At 40.8% G+C, this 20,383-nt stretch overlaps 1 protein-coding gene across 1 annotated transcript in view; it reads right to left on the reverse strand.

Moving 5' to 3' along the window:
• Positions 1–19,245, reverse strand: part of LOC115929708 (scavenger receptor cysteine-rich domain superfamily protein-like) — a 50,549-nt gene extending 31,304 nt beyond the window's left edge. Inside the window, exons 1-2 of the mRNA XM_030999580.1 lie at positions 19,069–19,245; positions 219–539 (exon numbers count right to left, since the gene is read on the reverse strand). Of these exons, the coding sequence (XP_030855440.1) occupies positions 219–539; positions 19,069–19,162 (415 nt within the window). The 5' untranslated portion in view covers positions 19,163–19,245. The remainder of the gene's footprint in view (positions 1–218; positions 540–19,068) is intronic.
• Positions 19,246–20,383: the final 1,138 nt, after the last annotated feature.

The following is a 20,383-nucleotide window of genomic DNA, read 5'->3' on the forward strand; positions in this document are numbered from 1 at the left end:
TCCAGACATGTTAACATTATTTTGTGCAAATAGTTCCCTTTCTGGGAGTATTGACAATTCTAACCCTTCGGTGCCAAAGCTGTATCGACAAAATAGGAGGCAAAAGATTACTCAAAAAAAGAAAGAAAACGAGGGAATTGTTTTCATCTTTCTGTACGACACTCTTGTTCATCTTTGTATTTCAATATTACTGTTTTATAAACCTTATTGAACCTTACCCTGACTCGTGCACACGGCACCAGCATCTCTCGAATGGTCGCAATGTGTAACATCCACAAGATCATATTTACAAGTTGAAAGATTGCTCTCCATTCCATTACATTCCATGTTACTAAACAGGACGACACCTTGACCTTCGTCGTACTGACCCGCCACCAATGCTAGGTCTGCTCCACTGTAATTCAGCTGCCGACAGACAACATTGGCGTCCTCGATGCTCCACAGGCTGTCACATATAGAACCCCATTGGTTGTCATAGAAAACTTCAACCCGCCCTTCAGATTCATAGATACCACCCATCAGACGAACAGACCACGGGGCTACATCAAAGTGAATAGAAACAACAACGATCTTATTATGTGAACAATCGTGCGAAACAGTCTTAGGAAGTCAAGGGGATTTGAATCCCGAACCTTCTGGATCAGTCTCCACATGCAGACCACAACACTTCTAATCATTAAAAAAGAAATGTAATCACTTTTATTACACCATATACTCTTTCATTTGTACGGTACAGAAGCTGCATCTCACTCCCTGTCTAGATCTGTTTCGCCTTACCTCAACAAAGTATACAATTCTTACTTCATAATTCTGAAAGAGCGAATGTATAAGTTCTTCTCACCTTTTATCAAAGTTTTAGTAGGATAGAGAATGTAGCCAAGGAGGTGGGTGGTGGAGCGGTCAGCACCTCTAATTATTTTCTTTTGAAATATATATAAAGTAAACCAAGATTTATTTCACCTTGAGTAGGCCTTCCTCTCTTACGCTAACTAGCCCTTTTAAGCATAGGCTTTTAAAATATCATAATTTTGTTTCAACATTGTACTATATTAAAATGCCAGCAGGGGTGGCAATCACGGGGGGGGGGGGGGGTTCTACAAAATATAAGTGCATAGAAAATTATAATTTAAGGCTATAGACCACACTATATTTCAGCTCTATGATGCTCCAACTATTCAAATATCAAAACTATCCTCGATTGATCACTATTGTCCCTCGCATAATATACTTTAAATTTAAATTAAAGATGATCTGTCAACTGTGGGATACACAATCGTAAATAGGCAGATATTCCATTGTGTGTTTACAAGAGCTATATAGTGAGGCTTTAGGGTCATTACTACTACTTTACTACTAGGAAAAAAAGAAAAAAGGAGGTCGATAGTAAACTCAGACTTACAATAAAAACTTATAAAGGCGTGCTTAAATGCAGGTTCCAAACTACAAAACGTGAACATTTTCTAGCTAATGAGATATCTAATTTCACACATTAAAATGTAAAGGTTTTATGCAGAAAAAAAGTATGCAGAGCCCCCCACCACCCTTTTTTTTCCTCGGGGAGGGGGGGGGGATGGGATGGGGCAGGAGTATACTCCTTTCTCTTGATTCAACGGATTATTCCTGACGCTTAAAATACTAGTTCATCCCCTAATTTTGTGCGCACTCCGCTTGATTGCTTTGATATAAGATTTAAAAAATGAACTATACATTAAATTCATATTAAAGATATATGAAAGGGAATATCAAAATAAGAATATTATCGACAAGTGCAAATTTTCGTTTACGATTGAAATTGATGATACAGCTTTCAATTCAATTCAATTCAATTTAGTATTTATTGTCCATTTCTGGATATTTGATTTTAACTGGTGTAACATATACAGATTAACATTTACTAATAAATTTACAAAAATGTAGACATTAACAGTGAATAAACAAGGTTTAACATATGATTAAGCACAGATTAACAGAGGATCGAATGTTGTTTTATAAACACTAATTCAGAACAATAGTTAACATATAGTAAATGAAGCAGAGCAAGAGGAGGTGTCAGGTGATCAAACGAATTAACAGGTGAGGTAAATATAAATATACTGATATACTGAGGAGGTTTGGTATCCAATCTACCCATACATGTATTTTCGTCTTAAACCAATTTGGGAATTATTAATTAGATTAAATATGATATTAAAGTACAACACTGGGTCTTCGAGACATTCCGTTGTACATATGGATGGAGTTTGCTATGAATGATTGCCGAGTTCTCACTCGTGCAGACCTGGGCACACACAGACGAAAGCCTGACCTATTGTAATTGTAATTAGTGTGAAGCGGGTGGGTGGGGTCGTTCATGATTCGTTTGACTTTAGCAACTACTCTTTCTTCATACAGTGTGGATACTGCGTGTAGGCTACTGCCAATTATCCGTTGTGCTACTCTCCTCGTACCGTCTAACTTCTTCTTATCTTTTTGAGTTGCATTCCCAAAATAGCATATTATGTTGTATGTAGCTACACTCTCTATCAATGATCTGTAGAATAGAGTCAGAATTGTTTTGTCTACATGCATCTTTCTCATCATTCTCAAGAAGTACATTCTCTGATTGCACTTTTTTCTAAGCAAGGTAACATTTTGATGACCAGTCGAGTGAATCAGATACCGTTGTTCCCAAGTACTTATAACTGTCAACTCTTTCCACAGCCGACCCCTGAATAATAAACGGTGGTCTTGCTTGTGGACTTCTCCTAAAATCTATAATCATTAGGTGATACGTAACGAAGTCTACGTATCACCTTTTGATTTCGTCAAGATTTTTCTTTATTATTATTATTATTATTATTTATTTTTATTATTCTTCCTCGAATTTGTTCGCAAGATATCTCAAGACTGAATAAAGCCATTATCATGAAACTTGCCATGATAATAGATCTTAGTCTAACTTAGAACTGCGTGACTTTTTGGAGAGTCAAAATGATCGTGACGTCATCCAGGCGCCATTTTGTGAAAATCAACTTATGATCATATCTTCATAACGGAAAGGAATTTTTCATTTATAATTATCAGGATTAAGATCAATATCCGTCCGGTCAATTTCAGGTCAATAAATGCACGCAAAAATGCGCGTACGCGTTTGTGCGCGCGTTAACGCGCGCGAATTTTTTTAAATTGCTCAAAATCGTCTTAATTTTTTTTTGCATACGTTTTAGGCCATTATAAGCATTTTATAAAAAATCGTGCAAAACGCGCGTTTTTGCGCGTTTTCGTTCGTCACGGCCAAACGAAAAATAATTACCTCTCAATTTCTTTTGACAGGATATTCCTCATATTTTTCTGAACAATTTGATACCATGTTCATCTTTTTATCACTATTAATAACGGAATGAGCGTCCGTTGAAGATAAATATCCGTGCGTGCGAGCTCATGTATTACATAGCATATATGGGCAAAAACATGCCTATAAAAAGTACATCGGGATGAATAAGGACTGCCAATTTTGTTTCATATTTAGATACAGTATGAGTCGGAGATATGATTTCATATCTTATTAGGCCATTAAATACATCTTGACGTCATCATAATGGCCTTGAAAGTCAAAATACAAAATTGCATATTATGACGTCATTATATTTTTGGAAAATTTAGTGTATTTCTCATAATATTGACTGATTTTCTTCCAAATTTCGGTATCTTGTAATTGAGGCAATTGCCTTCAAGAAAAATACACACTACCTTTTATTTCATTGACGTCATCATAGTACAAAATTCAATTAAAGGCCACATTTCAGAATTTTCTTAATTTGCGTGTTATGCCTAAGGAAGGTGAATTTCGTTCAAATCATGAATCTTCATGACATTGATCTTTGAGCACTATCTAGCTTATTTGTACTCTATGTTCTCCCAAATTCTGATACGGTGTAGCTAATAAATTATCTACAATATTGACGTACATCATTTATCATTTCGATGACATCATCATAGTGAAAATTTCAATTAAAGGCGACATGTCAGAATTTTCTTAGTTAGCGTGTAGTAGGCGACTTTTTCTGAAATCCTGATTCTACAAATCTCTATCGAATACCTGAAGGGGGCGCTATACCACTCTTAATGATGGTCTTTATCGTATTTATGATCATTATCATTAGATCATCATCGGCACACTTTCATGATAACAAAATAGCACGTATCACCTAATTCGTCAAAGTGACGAATTAAAGTCTAGTTTCCTTTGTCTTCGAGACGTTACAAATCTGTTTACACAGGTGGCATAATCTTGTTCACTTCTGGTGTCTGACATAAAGCCTGAGATTACAGTATCATCTGCATACTTAATTATTTGACATTTTGGTGATGTGCTTATACAATTACTGGTATAAATAGAAAATAATACTGGAGAGAGGACACAGCCCTGAGGGGCTCCTATGCTGATGAATTTCACTTTAGCGTTTACATTTCTCAAGTGAACATATTGTTCACTTTCATTTAGGAAATCCTGTATCCATAGAATGAGGATAGGGTGTGCTTTTATCTCAATTAGTTTCTTAATCAGTATGTGCGGTACAATTGTGTTGAATGCACTTGAGAAATCGACAAACAAACATCTTACAGAATTACCAACGTGGTCCATGTGATTATATATATTACGGAGAAATGTCAAAATTGCATCGTCTACACCTTTACCTTCCCTATAAGCAAACTGCAACACATCTATCTGATCCCCAACTTGCCTCATGAGGTGTTTCAACACAATCTTCTCTAAACATTTCATTACGCTACATGTAAGGGATATGGGTCTGAAATCATTCATTTCTTTCGTTTGTTTACCTTTTGGGATAGGGATAATTATTGACCGCTTCCATAACTGGGGGATATTATACCTAGACTTCATGCTTCATGTGAGAGGGGGGAACTGCCCTCCTTCCGCAGCTTCAATATTGTCATGATGAATAGCATGCAGGCACACAGACAGGGATCGATAAAGACTCTACACGCTTATTGCTTTGCGCACTTTACTTACACGCGTTCATAGCATCCATGAGCTGAATATATATCAAGGGCCTGCAGTGAGGGCTAATCTAATTATCATAGTGTTATTAATTCGTAGATGTGAAAACCAGAAACGAATCAACGACGATGGGTATGATGACGGTGATACTGATGGTGATATATGATAATAATAATAAACAAACAATAAATGAATAAATAAGATGATAATAATAATACTAATAATACTAATGATGATAATAAAAAGAGCAAAGAACAACAATACAAGATAAGGATAGGAGGGTTGGGATTCTACAGGCTGAAATTGCGCCACGGTTAATTCCTCCACTCGTCAAAATAAATCTTATTAAGAATTGTCAGCCAGTTAAAAAAGAATCTCGAAATTACTCTTAATTGATTACTGAGCAAGGAAAGCAATCTCTCCAAAGTTTGCAGTTTCCTTTAAACCATTTCCCCCTGAGATTTGCCATCTTGATTGGGATAGTAATGTCAGAGTGGTACATATATCATTGACCTGCATTATGATGGTTATGGTGTTGCATAATGATTGGCTGTTGTGCAACCAGAGGCAACAATGCAAAGCGGCAGCCATCTTATTACCCCTGCATCTCAAACATATGATTTCTGTAAGCAGTTCTATGTATGTCACTATTTGAATTGAACTGTTCTAAATGATGGCTTGCAAAAAAAAAAGCTATGATTTGGGGAAAGTTGTTATAATTATACAATTAGACACTTGGCTGAATCGATACTGTCTATGTGACGTAGTGCCGGACAACTTTCCCGTTTGTTTCAACCAACAAAATGACTGAAACATCTAGTTTAAAATTCTGTTTCGTATGAATTTCTTTTTTAGAAGACCTCTAATAATATCTTTATCTTGGGTAGTGCCCCAAGGGAGAAAGCACTTAGGGGAGAAAATAGCAATGAAAGATAGTTTTGTCCAAGTGACAATTAAACGGTTGTAAATGACAACGTGAACAATTCAATCTACAGACGATCTTACCAATTTGACGATCGCATGAATGTATAGTTATCTCAAGGTTTACACTGAATTATCTTATTTCTGGTCCGATTTATTTCAAACTTGCGCCATTTTGTTTCTCTTATTTTTCTTCTTTCATATACAAATGAACTTATTTCAAAGGTTGGATTTCCCTTTATCAACACACGCATACATGTTGTATACCAATCGGATATAATATAGTCAAACTGCATCCAGATGATAAGCTCTAGAACAATGCCTAGCTGGAAAAGGAAACTAATACATCCTGCGATAATCAGATCGTATATTATGCCTGCAATAAGGCTAAGGCATGCATATACCTAAATCATATTCTGGGTTTATAGTGCTCCATGCATACATCTACGATGTCCTAAAGCGCTTTGCAGAAATATCTCTAATTTTTAGCGCGTTATACGTGCAATGATATTTTTACAATTACTGCATTTTATGATCAAAATGTTGAATAAATAACAAATTGAGGGCACCCATTTTATAATATCACTGTGGATGCAGATAGGCATTTATCCTACATACATTCCTTGGTGTCTCTTGATTTAAATATTTACATTTCAGTGGATATATGATCGACAATCAACCGGGAGCTAACTGAAGCAAGCGGCTGCTCTTGACTGGGGTACTAAACACAGAGGAGTATGGAAAGCCGTTGGTGACTTTATTCACGTGCCCCAGACGTATGGAACGCGGCACACGTCTGCTAAATTGACCAATCACCGCCTGTTATTTAGCAGGCGCGTGCAAGGTGCAATAGCATACGCCTGTTACTTTATTAGCACACGTGTGCCTTTTCCCAGATGGATGCTGTTTACTGCGCATGCGTCTGGAATTGATCGACCAATCAGATACCTTGTTAAATATGGAGTTTAATGTGTGTGTGTACGGTGAGTGCATGCAGCGCAGACAAGCAAAAATGTCCCGGGCACGTGGTGATCGATGCACGTGGTACTCTTACCGTTCTTAAAAGTATTGACTTTGATTTCTATGTCAGAAAAGAAGTATACATTGTAAGAGTACTTCCATTGAGATTGGAACTTTCTGATGCAAAGAATAGTATGTCAAATTATAAACGAGGTGCCGAACTGCTATATATGAAAGTTTACTATAAAGCTAGTCTAGGGTTGATAAAGAAAAGGTAAGTCTAATATCATGAATGGTAGTTTCCAGATTTACAATCTATCATTCAGAACCTACTCTAATTGCAAATTAGGTGATATACTATACAACATGCAGTGCCATTGTGATAATGTGTATGATCCAGTGTAGATACATAGTGTTGGAACAACAGAGTAGATCTCTCCCCCTCTTCCATCTCTTCTTTATCTCTCTTGGGTCACTCTGTGCAGAGGTCACCTCACTCGTGGTAGGGGAACACACACTCTCTCTTTTCTCTCCCTTTCTTCCCCAATATTCTCGTTCATGTTGTGTTGTTGAGCAACACTCTCCATTGGGCTAGGCTAGGACAGGGGGATTATTGATAGGAGGCATGTTTGCTTATCAGATTAGAAGTTGGAAACACTGTGAAGAGTTTGCATTTGCTTGGCACAAGGGATTGTCTGATCGACCATTATTATTTGGTAGTTTTCAGTCGAATAAACCTGCTCATAATTATCCCATAGGCCTAATTGTATTTAAGGGTTGATGTTTGGATGTTGATTGGCTTATACTACAACATGTATTGCTGTATATTGCGTGAAAGTTTAGTTTAGTGGAAGTTATCACATTTCTTAGAGACAATCAATTTTAGTCTATATTTCTTGTCTTGTATATAGTTTATGATTATTCCTTTATATTTCTATGTCATATGGGTAGTCGAAGCATAATAATAGTGCAACAATTATGGGTGAATCTAATGCAGATTGCAGTATTGATTGATAAGCTCGTTTTCCTAAAACGATATTTACACCTGAGATTATATATGTATGTGTTGTGTGCTGGAAGAATACAACATATTTCTATGTTAGTATTATTATTTCTAAATCTGAGAGGATAATAGATTAGCGCGTTTAGATGAGATTGCCTAGGTATAATGAAGGTCTAATATAGAGTGAGGGTATAACGAATCACCGTCAGGGGCGTCTCCAAAGGGATGGGGGGGGTGGGGAGTGGGGGATGGGGGTGGGGGTGCCGACAAGTCTTTTTCCCTACGAACTGTGAATTTTTATCCGCTGTGACGACTTCGAGAGTAACTACAACTACTATACTTGTATTTTCTCGAAGTTTCACTTTCCTATAATATCAGCTTAAGAAATCAGAGGTTTGAAATTTTCGGGGAAACTGAATTCAAACAAGGTTTATAAGAGTCAACAACGGTACAACGAATCGTCTTCTTTCTCTAATAATTTAATGAATCGTCAAAGCTTCCGCGCTTCGCGCTAAAGGGGGAAACTGAATTCAGACAAATAGGGCTTATTAAGAGTCGAAAGCGGTACAATGAATCGTCTTTCTCTAATAATTTAATGAAACGTCAAAACTTCCGCGCTTCGCGCGGGAGGGGGAGAACTGAATTAAGATAAGGATTAAGAGTCGAGAACAGCTAGTACACCGAATCGTCTGCTTTTTCTCATAACTTAATGAAACGTCAAAGCTTCCGCGCTTCGCGTGGGAGGAAACTGAATTCACAAGGATTAATAGTCGAGCACGGTTCAACGAATCGTCTACTTTCTCTAATAATTTAATGAAACGCCAAATCTTCAGAGCTTCGCGCGGGAGGGGGAGAACTGAATTCAGATAAGGATTAAGAGTCGAGAACAGAACACTGAATCGTCTGCTTTTACCATCATTTAATGAAACGTCAAAGCTTCCGCGCTTTGCGCGGGAGGGGGAGAAACTGAATTCAGACAAGGATTAACAGTCGAGAACGGTACAATAAATCGTCTTCTTTTCCTAATAATTTGAGGAAATGTCTAAGCCTTAGCGCTTCGCGCGGGAGGCCTATCACCCACACCCCCGCGCGCTTGCTCACTACCGCCCCTCCCTAAAATAAGATCCTAGCTCCGTGTCTGCATTAAAATATATAGCTATGAATGCTGAGTAAGTTGACGAAATAATTCGTATATTTGTGTCGTCGTGGGCGCATACGCAAGTACTATAGATAGTCAATAGGAAAAACAATTTAGCCTTTGGCCCCGGGTTTATAGGGTTAATTTGTAGATATTGGAAATTTAATTTTGTCGGTAATCGTTGGCCTCTACACCCCCCCCCCCCCACGCACTGAAAAAGGTCTAGCGACGCCCCTGATCACCATACTAGTATGAATATGATGTGTATAAGAACAAAACATATATAACATTATCTGTATGTAAGTGTTTATTCGATTCGATAATGAAACTGTTCTTATAATAATGTAGATGTTGGTTAAATAGGAACTCTGTAGGACCATGCATTATGGTTCAAGGCATGCCCACATAGATAATTTTGTTATGTTAGGGGTCGGGGCCTAATGCAATGAATTATTGATAATTTATTGCATTTTCTTTGTGTTTTTTTTTTATTGGGCGGCGACGTACCCTAGCCCCCGCTGTTTACTCGTACCAAGGGAATACTGCGGGGAGGGTGGACCGAATGGCGCAGCGTGGTCGTAATGATTTTTTTTTTTTTTTGGGGGGGGGGAGAGGGGGGCAGGGGCAGGATGATGGGTCGCGTACAATATTGGGGCACGCCTTTTTTCTTTATTTGTTCAGAAATGTACGTTTTCAATAAATGTTTTCTACAGATATTCGGGGCCATGTGGCGACCCCCGACCCCCCTCCCCCTGCGCCTACGCCACAGCCGTGGGGTGTTCCCTATCCATTATTTCGCTTTCTTATTATCATTTTGTTTATTTCCAATTTAATTTTCATTTAATTGTTTATGAAAAGCGACCCTCAACCCATTTTATGAATAGCGACCCTTAAACGCGAACCATCATCCCGGGCCAACCCCCCCCCCCCCCCCATCAGTCTGACCACGTAGTGCAAGTACATATTACCGACAATTTTCGTTCAAGTAGTTCATAGATGGCGTAGCCCGGTGTTTCACGGGGGGGGGGGCGGTGGGGTGTAACAGCGTTGCCATCTAGGAGCTGATGTATCATGTCCCTAACCCACAGCAAAGGAAGGAATCGACAGAGAGGGGGTTGTATGGACTTAAAGGGCAAGTCCACTTCAACATTTTATAACAAACCAATCAAACTAAAAGTTTGCAAAATCGGATAACTAATAAGACAGTTTTGAATTTTTAATGACATGAAAAACTTTGGAAATCACAAGACAAATTGGCAACTCATTCATGAGTCTGTGACGTCATTCAGTCGCGGATCCAAGATTTCTTAGGGGGGGGGGGGGGCCAAATTTGAAATCATGCGAGCCAAATATTGGTACGTAATGGTGACCAGCAGTGATGTAATAGGGGGTGGGTACAGGGACGGGCGAGCTTCCCCCTCCTTCCTCCACGAAGCGCGGAAGCTTTGACGTTTCAATAAATTATTAGAGAAAGAAGACGATTCGTTGTACAGTTCTCGTCTCTTAATCCTCGTCTAAATTCAGTCCCCCCCCCCCCCTCCTGCGCGAAGCGCAGAAGCTTTTACGTTTCATTAAATCATTATAGAAAGAAGACGATTTGTTGTACCGTTCTCGACTCTTATATTAATCCTTCAAAAATCTTCTTTGTCTGCTCCTTTTTCTTCCTACGTCCTCTTCCATTTCTCTCCTCTCTCTTATTTTTGTTGTTTTGGGGGACAGCGTTTAAGGGAGGACCGCCCCCACTGCCCCCACCCCGGCCCCGGAAGCTCAGGGGTTTAAGGCAATAAATCACCGTCAGATGAGCATCTAAGGGCCCGCCTTAAACTCCTAGGTGGAATCCAGGGGGCAGAGCCCCCGAACGCTTAGGGGTTTTATAGGCATTTAATCACGGTCAGATGAGCATATTTTGATACCTCATTATTTTGTGCCACTGGCAGTTAACCATTCTTTCTTTCTTGCTCTCTTTCTTTCTATTTCTCTTTGATATACGTTTTTGTTAAGTGTGTGTGTGTGTGGGGGGGGGGGGGAGAGCTCGAGGCTCCCGATCCCCGCCATTCCGCGCGCCCTGACATGTAGGCACCTCAAGAAGCATATTTCTTGCCTGGCTGTAAATTTAGAAATTTGTCATTTTCCAACAAACGCATATAAAAATATAGGTAATTTAATAAAAATATTTCTATGTTATATGTCATATGGGTAGTCGAAGCATAATAATAGTGCAATAATTATAGGTGAATCACATGCAGATTGCAGTATTGATTGATAAGTTCGTTTTGCTAAAACGATATTTACACCTGAGATTATGTATGTGTTGTGTGCTGGAGGAATACAACATATTTCTATGTTAGTATTATTATTTCTAAATCTGAGAGGATAATAGATTAGCGCGTTTAGATGAGATTGCCTAGGTACAATGAAGGTCTAATTTAAAGTTAGGGTATAACGAATCACCATCAGGGCCGTCTCCAAGGGAGGGGGGGGGGAGTGGGGTGCGACACCCCCCCCCCCACCTGTCAGGATAGTTGTCGGAAAAATTGCGCTGCCGTCGGGAAAAAAGAAAAGGGGGAGGGGAAAAACAGAGGGAAAGGGAAAGAAAAAAAAAGAAAAGAAAAGAAAGAAAGGAAAAGAAAGGAAAGAAAGAAAAATAAAGGAAAGAAAAGAGAAGAAAGAAAGAGAAAAGAGAAAAAGAGGGAGGAGAGGAAAGAAAAGAAAAGGAAAAAAAGAAGAAAAAAGAGTAAAAGGGAAAGAAAACAAACGGGGGATGAAAGAGAGGAGAAAGAGGGGAGGTAAGAGCCTGAGAGAGGAGGAGTGGGAGTAAAAGAGAAGGGGGTTGTTGGGTGGAGTCGTCTCGTCGAGGGAGTAAGAAAGACACGGGTAAATATGTTGCTGTGTCAGGTCAGCTGTGTCGGTATTTTTGCTCGATCCTCGTGTACTATATCAATGCAGAAGTTTGAAGTCGGTGAGATATGTACTACTATACTTGTATTTTCACTTTCCTATAATATCAGCTAAAGAAATCAGAGGTTTGAAATTTTCGGGAAACTGAATTCAAACAAGGTTTAAGAGTCAACAACGGTACGACGAATCGTCTTCCTTTCTCTATACTGTGATGAAACGCCGAAAAATTCCGCCCTTCGCGCGGAAGGGGAAAACTTCATTTAGACGAGTCGAGAACGGTACAACGAATCGTCTTTTTTCTCTAATAATTTAAGGAATCGTCAAAGCTTCCGCGCTTCGCGCGAGAGGGGAAAACTGAATTCAGATGAATAGGGCTTAATAAGAGTCGAAAACGGTACAACGAATCGTCTTCTTTCTCTAATAATTAAATGAAACGTCAAATCTTCAGAACTTCGCGCGGGAGGGGGAGAACTGAATTCAGATAAGGATTAAGAGTCGAGAACAGTACACCGAATCGTCTGCTTTTTCTCATCATTTAATGAAACGTCAAAGCTTCCGCGCTTTGCGCGGGAGGGGAAGAAACTGAATTCAGACAAGGATTAACAGTCGAGAACGGTACAATAAATCGTCTTCTTTTCCTAATAATTTAAGGAAACGTCTAAGCTTCCGCCCCTCCCTAAAATAAGATCCTAGCTCCGTGATAGCTATGAATGCTGACTAAGTTGACGAAATAATTCGTATATTTGTGTCGTCGTGGAAAATGACCATTTGCGCATATGCAAGTACAATAGATAGTCCATAGGAAAAACAATTTAGCCTTCGGCCCCGGGTTTATAGGGTTAAATTTGTAGATATTGGAAATTTAATTTTGTCGGTAATTGGTGGCTAGTTTTGACGGTAATCGTTGGCCTCTACAACCCCCCCCCCCCACTGAAAAAGGTCTAGCGACGCCCCTGATCACCATATTAGGTATAAATATGATGTGTATAAGAACAAAACATTATATAACATTATCTGTATGTAAGTGTTTATTCGATTTGATAATGAAACTGCTCTTATAATAATGTAGATGTTAGTTAATAGGAACTATGTAGGACCATGCATTATGGTTCAAGGCATGCCCACATAGAGAATTTTGTTATGTTAGGGGTCGGGGCCAAATGCAATGAATTATTGATAATTTATTGCATTTTCTTTGTGTTTTTTTTTTATTTCTGGGGGCGGCGACGTACCCTAGCCCCCGCTGTTTACTCGTACCGTACCAAGGGAATACTGCGGGGAGGGTAGACCGAATGGCGTAGCGTGGTCGTAATGATTTTTTTTGTTGGGGGGGGGGGGGGGGCAGGGGCAGGATGATGGGTCGCGTACTTTATTGGGGCACGACTTTTTTCTTTATTTGTTCAGAATTGTACGTTTTCAATAAATGTTTTCTACAAATAATTGAGGCCATATGGCGACCCCCTCCCCCCCCCCCCCCCCTGCGCCTACGCCACAGCCGTGGGACGTTCCCTATTCATTATTTCGCTTTCTTATTATCATTTTGTTTATTTCTAATTTAATTTTAATTTAATTGTACTTTATGAAAAGCGACCCTCAACCCATGTTATGAATAACGACCCTTAAACGCGAACGATCATCCCGGACCTACCCCCTACCTCCCCATCAGTCTGACCACGTAGTGCAAGTACATATTACCGACAATTTTCGTTCAAGTAGTTCATAGATGGCGTAGCCTGTGTGCGTTTCGCGGGGGGGGGGTTGGGTGCAACAGCGTTGCCATCTAGGGGCTGATGTATCATGTCCCTAACTCACAGCAAAGGAAGGAATCGACAGAGAGGGGGTTGTATGGACTGAAACGGCAAGTCCACTTCAAAAATTAATAACAAACCAATCAAACTAAACGTTTGCAAATAGGATAAATAATAAAGGTTTGGATTTTTAATGACATGAAAAACTTTTAAAATCACAAGACAAATTGACAACTCACTCATGAGTCTGTGACGTCATTCAGGCGCGGATCCAGGATTTCTTAGGGGGGCGGCCCAAATTTGAAATCATGCGACCCAAATATTGGTACGTAATGGTGACCAGCAGTGACGTAATGGGGGGTGGGTACAGGGACGGGCGAGCTTTCCCCCCCCCCCCCCCCCCTCCTCCATGAAGCGCGGAAGCTTTTACGTTTCAATAAATTATTAGAGATAGAAGACGATTCGTTGTACCGTTCTCGTCTCTTAATCCTCGTCTAAATTCAGCCCCCCCCCTCCTCCTGCGCGAAGCGCGGAAGCTTTTACGTTTCATTAAAGGTACTATGTCCCATTTGCAGGCCAAAAAATGAAAAAGTTAAATTCCAATTGCATTTGAAAGATAATACTAATTTAGAACTTCCCTAAATAAGGTGGGGCTTGAAAATGTCTTTAGGTGGGAAAATAACGACTATTAGTTGTCAAATCGACTTTAGGGCTATAGAGCCCAAAAGTAATAGCCTTGATTTTCAGACAATTGTACCGAATGGTCATACGTTTTATGCTGCGTAAAGATTCAATCAGTTTAATCTTGGCCATCTAAAGAAGTGGGTTATTGATGTAGACAAATGCTCATGTACCCTTCACAACTCTTTTCATGTATGTTATTACCAAAGAGGAAAAAAGCCAGTCAGTCACTCAATAGTGTCTGACAGTGAAGTCCAGCAAGTAAACAGGTTTCCTTGCATAATTTGAATATGAGGACACTGCTAACATTAAATTTCACAGATAGGACATACATGACATATTCATAATTCCTGCAAAGTTCTACAGAATTTGAGGTTGGCTGCAAAAGGGACATAGTACCTTTAAATCATTATAGAAAGAAGACGATTCGTTGTACCGTTCTCGAATCTGATTTTAATCCTTCGAAAATCTTCTTTGTCTGCTCCTTTTTCTTCCTATGTCCTCTTCCTTTGCTCTCCTCTCTCTAATTTTTTTTTTTTTTTTTTTTTTTTTTGGGGGGGGGGGGGCCAGCGTTTAAGGGAGGACCGCCCCCACTGCCCCACCCCGGCCCCGGAAGCTCAGGGGTTTAAGGCAATGAATCACCGTCAGATGAGCATCTAAGGGCCCGCCTTAGGGCCCTAGGTGGAATCCAGGGGGCAAAGCCCCCGAAAGCTTAGGGGTTTTATAGGCATTTAATCACGGTCAGATGAGCATATTTTGATACCTCATTATTTTGTGCCACTGGCAGTTAACCATTATTTCTTTCTTGCTCTCTTTCTTTCTATTTCTCTTTAATATACTTTTTTTGTTAATTGTGTGTGTGTGTGTGTGTGGGGGGGGGGGGGGGGTTCGAGGCTCCCGATCCCCGCCGTTCCGCGCGCCCTGACATGTAGGCACCTCAAGAAGCATATTTCTTGCCTGGCTGTAAATTTAGGAATTTGTCATTTTCCAACAAACGCATACAAAAATATAGGTAATTTACTAAAAAATGAGGACAAATCTCGGAAAAATTATGTCATTTTAGCATTATTTGTAAACCACCGTTATGGAATTAGAAATAAACCATGTTTGAATTTTATTTCCCCCAAGCCGCCCCCGCCTCCCTATCAGTACACCAGAGCCCCCCCCCCCCCTCCGTTACACCTTGTTGGCGGGAAAAAATCGCAACTGATCTCCCCTACCTTTCTTCTTTCTCTTTTTTTCTCTTTCACTTTCTCTCCTCTTTACCTTTCCCTTCCCTTCCTTTTCTCTCTTATAGGTTGACCGGGGGGGGGGGGGCAAGGGTCTTTCGGCCCCCATTCCGCTCCGCACGCTGTTGGCGGGATTAACAGCAACTTTCCTTCTTTTCACCCTTTTATTTTCTTCTTCCTCTTTTTTGTTCCCTTTTAGCTCTCCTCTTTCCCTTTTCCTTCCTTCTCTCTATCTCTCTCTTTTTTTTGGGGGGGGGGGAAGGGGGAACAGCCTGGGAGGCAAGGCCCTTTCAACCCCGATCTCTTCCTCCCCCTTTTCTTTTCTTCTTCCTCTTCTTTCTTTCCCTTTCTCTCCTCTTTCCCTTCTTTTCCTTCTCTCTCTCTCTCTCTCTCTGCGGGGGGGGGGGGGGGGGGGGGGCAAGGACCGCTCGACCCCCCTGGATCCGCTCCTGACGTCATTGCCTCGTTATCCTCTTATTGTTTTCTTTCTATTGGTAATATACATTTCTCACTTTCCCCCTGAGAATCTCATCTCCTAACACCAGCATCCAAGTCATATTGACAATAATATGTTTTTGTGTGGATGCACTAATAATCTAATGTAGAGTAATTGTTTTCAGTTAAATCATGAAAAATGTGAATTCTGAAAAATTATTTATATAAAAGTCAATAATTATGAATATACAATATTCTGAAAATAGTTTCAATTTTTCAAAGTTTATAAAAAATCTTGTGAAATGTCATGCCCGCAAAACGATACAAATCATATAACCTGGGCAAAGGCATGGGGAAATCAAGTCAAAAGAGGGAAATTAATGGGATAAAAATATATAAAGCAATTGATAAATAGTGAGGCAATGGCGTCACAAACTGATAACCAAATTGGCAATTTGTGTAGTGCTTTCCATTGTTCCATAGTTTTTCATATTAAAAAAAAAAATCATAACTTCCTTATTAGTTATCCGATTTTACTCATTTTTTCTGCTCTGCTCCTCTTGTTTTTCTACATCTATTGAAAGCGAATTATTTTGAAGTGGATTTACCCTTTAGGTTATACCACATTCAAGCTTTTCGTAAATATACAATATTGCACGATTTATTTTCCAAATAAGTAAGGAAGTTAGATTTCCAAGATTTTGAGCTAAATAAGATAATAAGGTTTTGTGACCGGAAGGCATATGTGAACGAAGCTTTTGTTAGAACTTATGGACCTACCATCTCCAGGCACCCAGAAACTATACAATTTTAGCCAATGAAAATTTTTCAAGATTTTCGTTTGTCCATGACACTGGAATTCTCAAAACCTCAGGATACCAAACGGAGCTGACCGGACTACAAGCCTAGTTACTGCTAGTTACTGTTTGTTGGAAAATGACGAATTCCAAAGTTACTGTCAGGCGAGAAGTATTTTTATTTAGAGGTCTACATGTAAAGGCTCGCGGCACAGCGGGGCTCGGGGGCATAGGTCCCCCATCTATTTTGAAAAAGTTTATTCAAGAGAAGTGGGGAGAAGTAAGAAAAATAAATTGTGACCTGCCAGTGTCACAAAATAATGAAGTCTTAAAATATGATCAACTGACCGTAATTAAATGAAATTTCGGAGGCTTCACCCTCTTGACCCCACCTAGGGCCATAAGGCGTGCCCCTGAATGCTTATCTGATAGTTATAAAATGCCTAAAAATCCCTGAGTTTCCGGGGTATCAAAATATGCTCATCTGAACGTAATGAATGCCCCGATAGCCCCTGAGTTTCCTCGGGGGCTCAGCCCCTGGACCCCACGCCAATTAGTGTCCTACCCGTGTCATTAATAAGGTATCAAAATATGCTCATCTGAACGTAATGAATGCCCATTGCCCCTGAACTTCCGGGGGCTCCGCCCCTAGACTCCACACCAATTTATGTTCCGCGAGGCTTGACTTGCAGACCTCAAAATAAGCATATTTCTCGCCTGACTGTAACTTTCGGAATTCGTCATTTTCCAACAAACTCATAAAACAGTATAATTTACTAAAAAATCATGTCATTTTACGACATTTGTAAATCACTGAAATCGAATTAAAAATGAACCACTTTAGGGGGAGTCTGCCCCCCTTCGAATTAGTACGCCAGTGGTGTCTAGTGGCGTATCTGGCGCTTGGTCTCGTCTGGGGGAGGCGAGATGAGCGCGAAACCATAATTATCTTTTCCCCCTTTTCTTTTCCTCTTACTCTTTATTTTCTTTCCCTTTCTCTCCTCTTTCCCATTCCCTCCTTCCCTTCTTTCTTTCTCTCTCTCTCTCTCTCTCTCTCTCTCTCTTCTCTTGCTGAGGGGGGAGGGGGAGACAAGGGCCTTTCGCCCCCGATCCACACCTTGATGGCGGGAAAAATCGCAACTGATCTCCCCTACCTTTCTTCTTCCTCTTTTTTTTCTTTCCCTTTCTCATCTCTTTCCCTTCCCCTTCCCTTCCTTCTCTTTTTTTAAAGTTTGCTGGGGAGAGGCAAAGGCCTTTCACCCCCTACCCGAACCACATGTTGTTGGCTGGATTAATTGCATCTGACCCCCCTCCCTTTCTTTTCTCCTGTTTTTTTCCTTTTTTCCTTTTTTTTTGTTCCCTTTAGCTCTCCTTTGTCCTTTTCCCTTCCTACTCTCTTTCTTTGTCCCCCCCCCCCCCCGAGGATAAACAAATTGTTGGCGAGAAAATCGTAACTGATAATCCTCCTTCATTACTTTTCTTATTCCTCCCCCCCCCCCTTTCCTTTGACTCCTCTTCTCTTTTTTATTTCCCTTTCCTTCCTTCTCTCTTTTTGGGGGAGAGGGGAGGGGGGCAACAGCCTCGGAGGCAAGGCCCTCAGTCGCCCCCCCCCCCCCCCGCTGATCTCTTCCCCCCTCTTTTCTTTCCTCTTCTTTCTTTCCTTTCTCTCCTCTTTCCCCTTCACTTCTGTTCCTTCTTTCTCTAGCTCTCTCTTTTTTGGCGGGGGAGAGGGGGGGGGGAGACCCCTTCGGCCCCCCTGGATCCGTGCCTGGCCGTGGGTATGTCCCCCATCCAATATGTACTGACCTGAGCAGTTTTGTAATAGCGAACAGGCGCCGTACGTACTGAGCTGAGCAGCTTTGTAACAGCGGACTTGATTGGTTGTCTTAAAATTCAATTTACGAGCGTTCTGCGCATCCGTCTGGCAAAGTAACAGGCGTGTGCTATCGCACCTTGCACGCGCCTGCTAAATAACAGGCGGTGATTGGTCAATTTAGCAGACGTGTGCCGCGTTCCATACGTCTGGGGCACGTGAATAAAGTCACCAACGGCTTTCCATAGAGGAGACTATACCAGTACTGCACGTTCGTGGAAGTGACAGATTTCCCCATGGTACACAGTACATGCGACATCCGTCTATACTGCCAGATTCGTGCATATAGATGCGGCTATACATCGAAAACGGGGCACGTACATGCGCCTATACTTAGCATTGCACTGACTAACCGCACAATATGAAATTGAATATACACTTACCTTGCCCGACTGTATTATTCTGTGCTACAGCATAGTGAGAGACAAAGCATGTTCCTACAATGAGAGAATAATGCAATATATGAATGGCAGACATCTTTGTGTTATACCCCACACATCAGCACCACTGAGTACCCAACATCGTAGTATGCCTCTATCACAGTCAGGTCGTCTTTCCAACCCAAGTCAAAGGTTGAGGCCATACACAGGTATTGAATTACTCATCACCTTCCGCTTCATATTATTTAACAGATTGAAGATGTGTTTTCATAGCGCCATACTTATTCAAACGGGGAACCCATTTTAAACACAAGCCCTCTCTATCAAAAGACCCACTCTGAAAGAAAAAGACGGTAAAAGGTTCTCATTAATGGCAGTTTCATGAGGTTTCTTAGCAGGGCTTTCATCGAAAGGGTGCGGTGCGGCGCGGTGTGGTGTGCTCAACGCACCCATTCGATAAAAGAGGGGGGCCTTTTCTCGAAAGGGTGCGTTGAGAGCGGAGTACCGTTTTAACACACCCTATCGATGAAAGCGGGGGGGCTTTTCTCGAAAGGGTGCGTCGACTAGTCTTTCGCATCAGTCGTTTAAAATGAGGATCTCGGACAGAAGGTAATAGTTGCCAATTTAAGTATATCGAAAATGTATTAAATAAAATGGAATGGTCTTGATTACAGAGTGGTCTCTTTGATGGGGGAGACAGAGAGAAGGAAAAAAGGGAAAGGGAAAGGGAAGATAAAAGGAAAGAAAGAAGAATAAGAAGAGAAGAGGGAAACGGGGGGGGGCGAAGGACTCTTGCCCCCCCCCCCGCCAAAAATAAATCAGAGAGAGAGAGAGAAGGGAAAGGGAAAAGGAAAGAGAAGATAAAAGGAAAGAAAGAAGAGGAAGAAGAAGAAAGAGGGAAACTGGGGCAAAGGGCTTTTGCCTCCTCCCCCCCCCCCCCCGCCAACAAATAAATAGTAGAGAGAGAGAGAGATAGAGAGAAGGGAAAGGGAAAGGGAAAGAAAATATAAAAGGAAAGAAAGAAGAAGAAGGAAAGAGGGAAACGGGGGAAGGGCGAAAGGGAGAGAGAGAGAGAGAGAGAGAGAGAGAAAGGAAAGGGAAATGGAAAGAGAATATAAAAGGAAAGAAGCTAGAGGAAGAAGAATAAAAAGAAAAGAGGGAAACGGGGGCGAAGGGCTCTTGCCTCCTCCCCCCCCCCCCCGTCAACAATAGGAGAGAGAGAGAGAGAGAGAGAAGGGAAAGGGAAAGAAAATATAAAAGGAAAGAAAGAAGAAGAAGAAGGAAAGATGGATACGGAGGAAGGGCGAAAGGTTCTTAC

This window comes from Strongylocentrotus purpuratus, unplaced genomic scaffold (assembly GCF_000002235.5).
Source record: "Strongylocentrotus purpuratus isolate Spur 01 unplaced genomic scaffold, Spur_5.0 spur5_scaffold_5, whole genome shotgun sequence".
Classification (NCBI taxonomy): domain Eukaryota; kingdom Metazoa; phylum Echinodermata; class Echinoidea; order Camarodonta; family Strongylocentrotidae; genus Strongylocentrotus; species Strongylocentrotus purpuratus.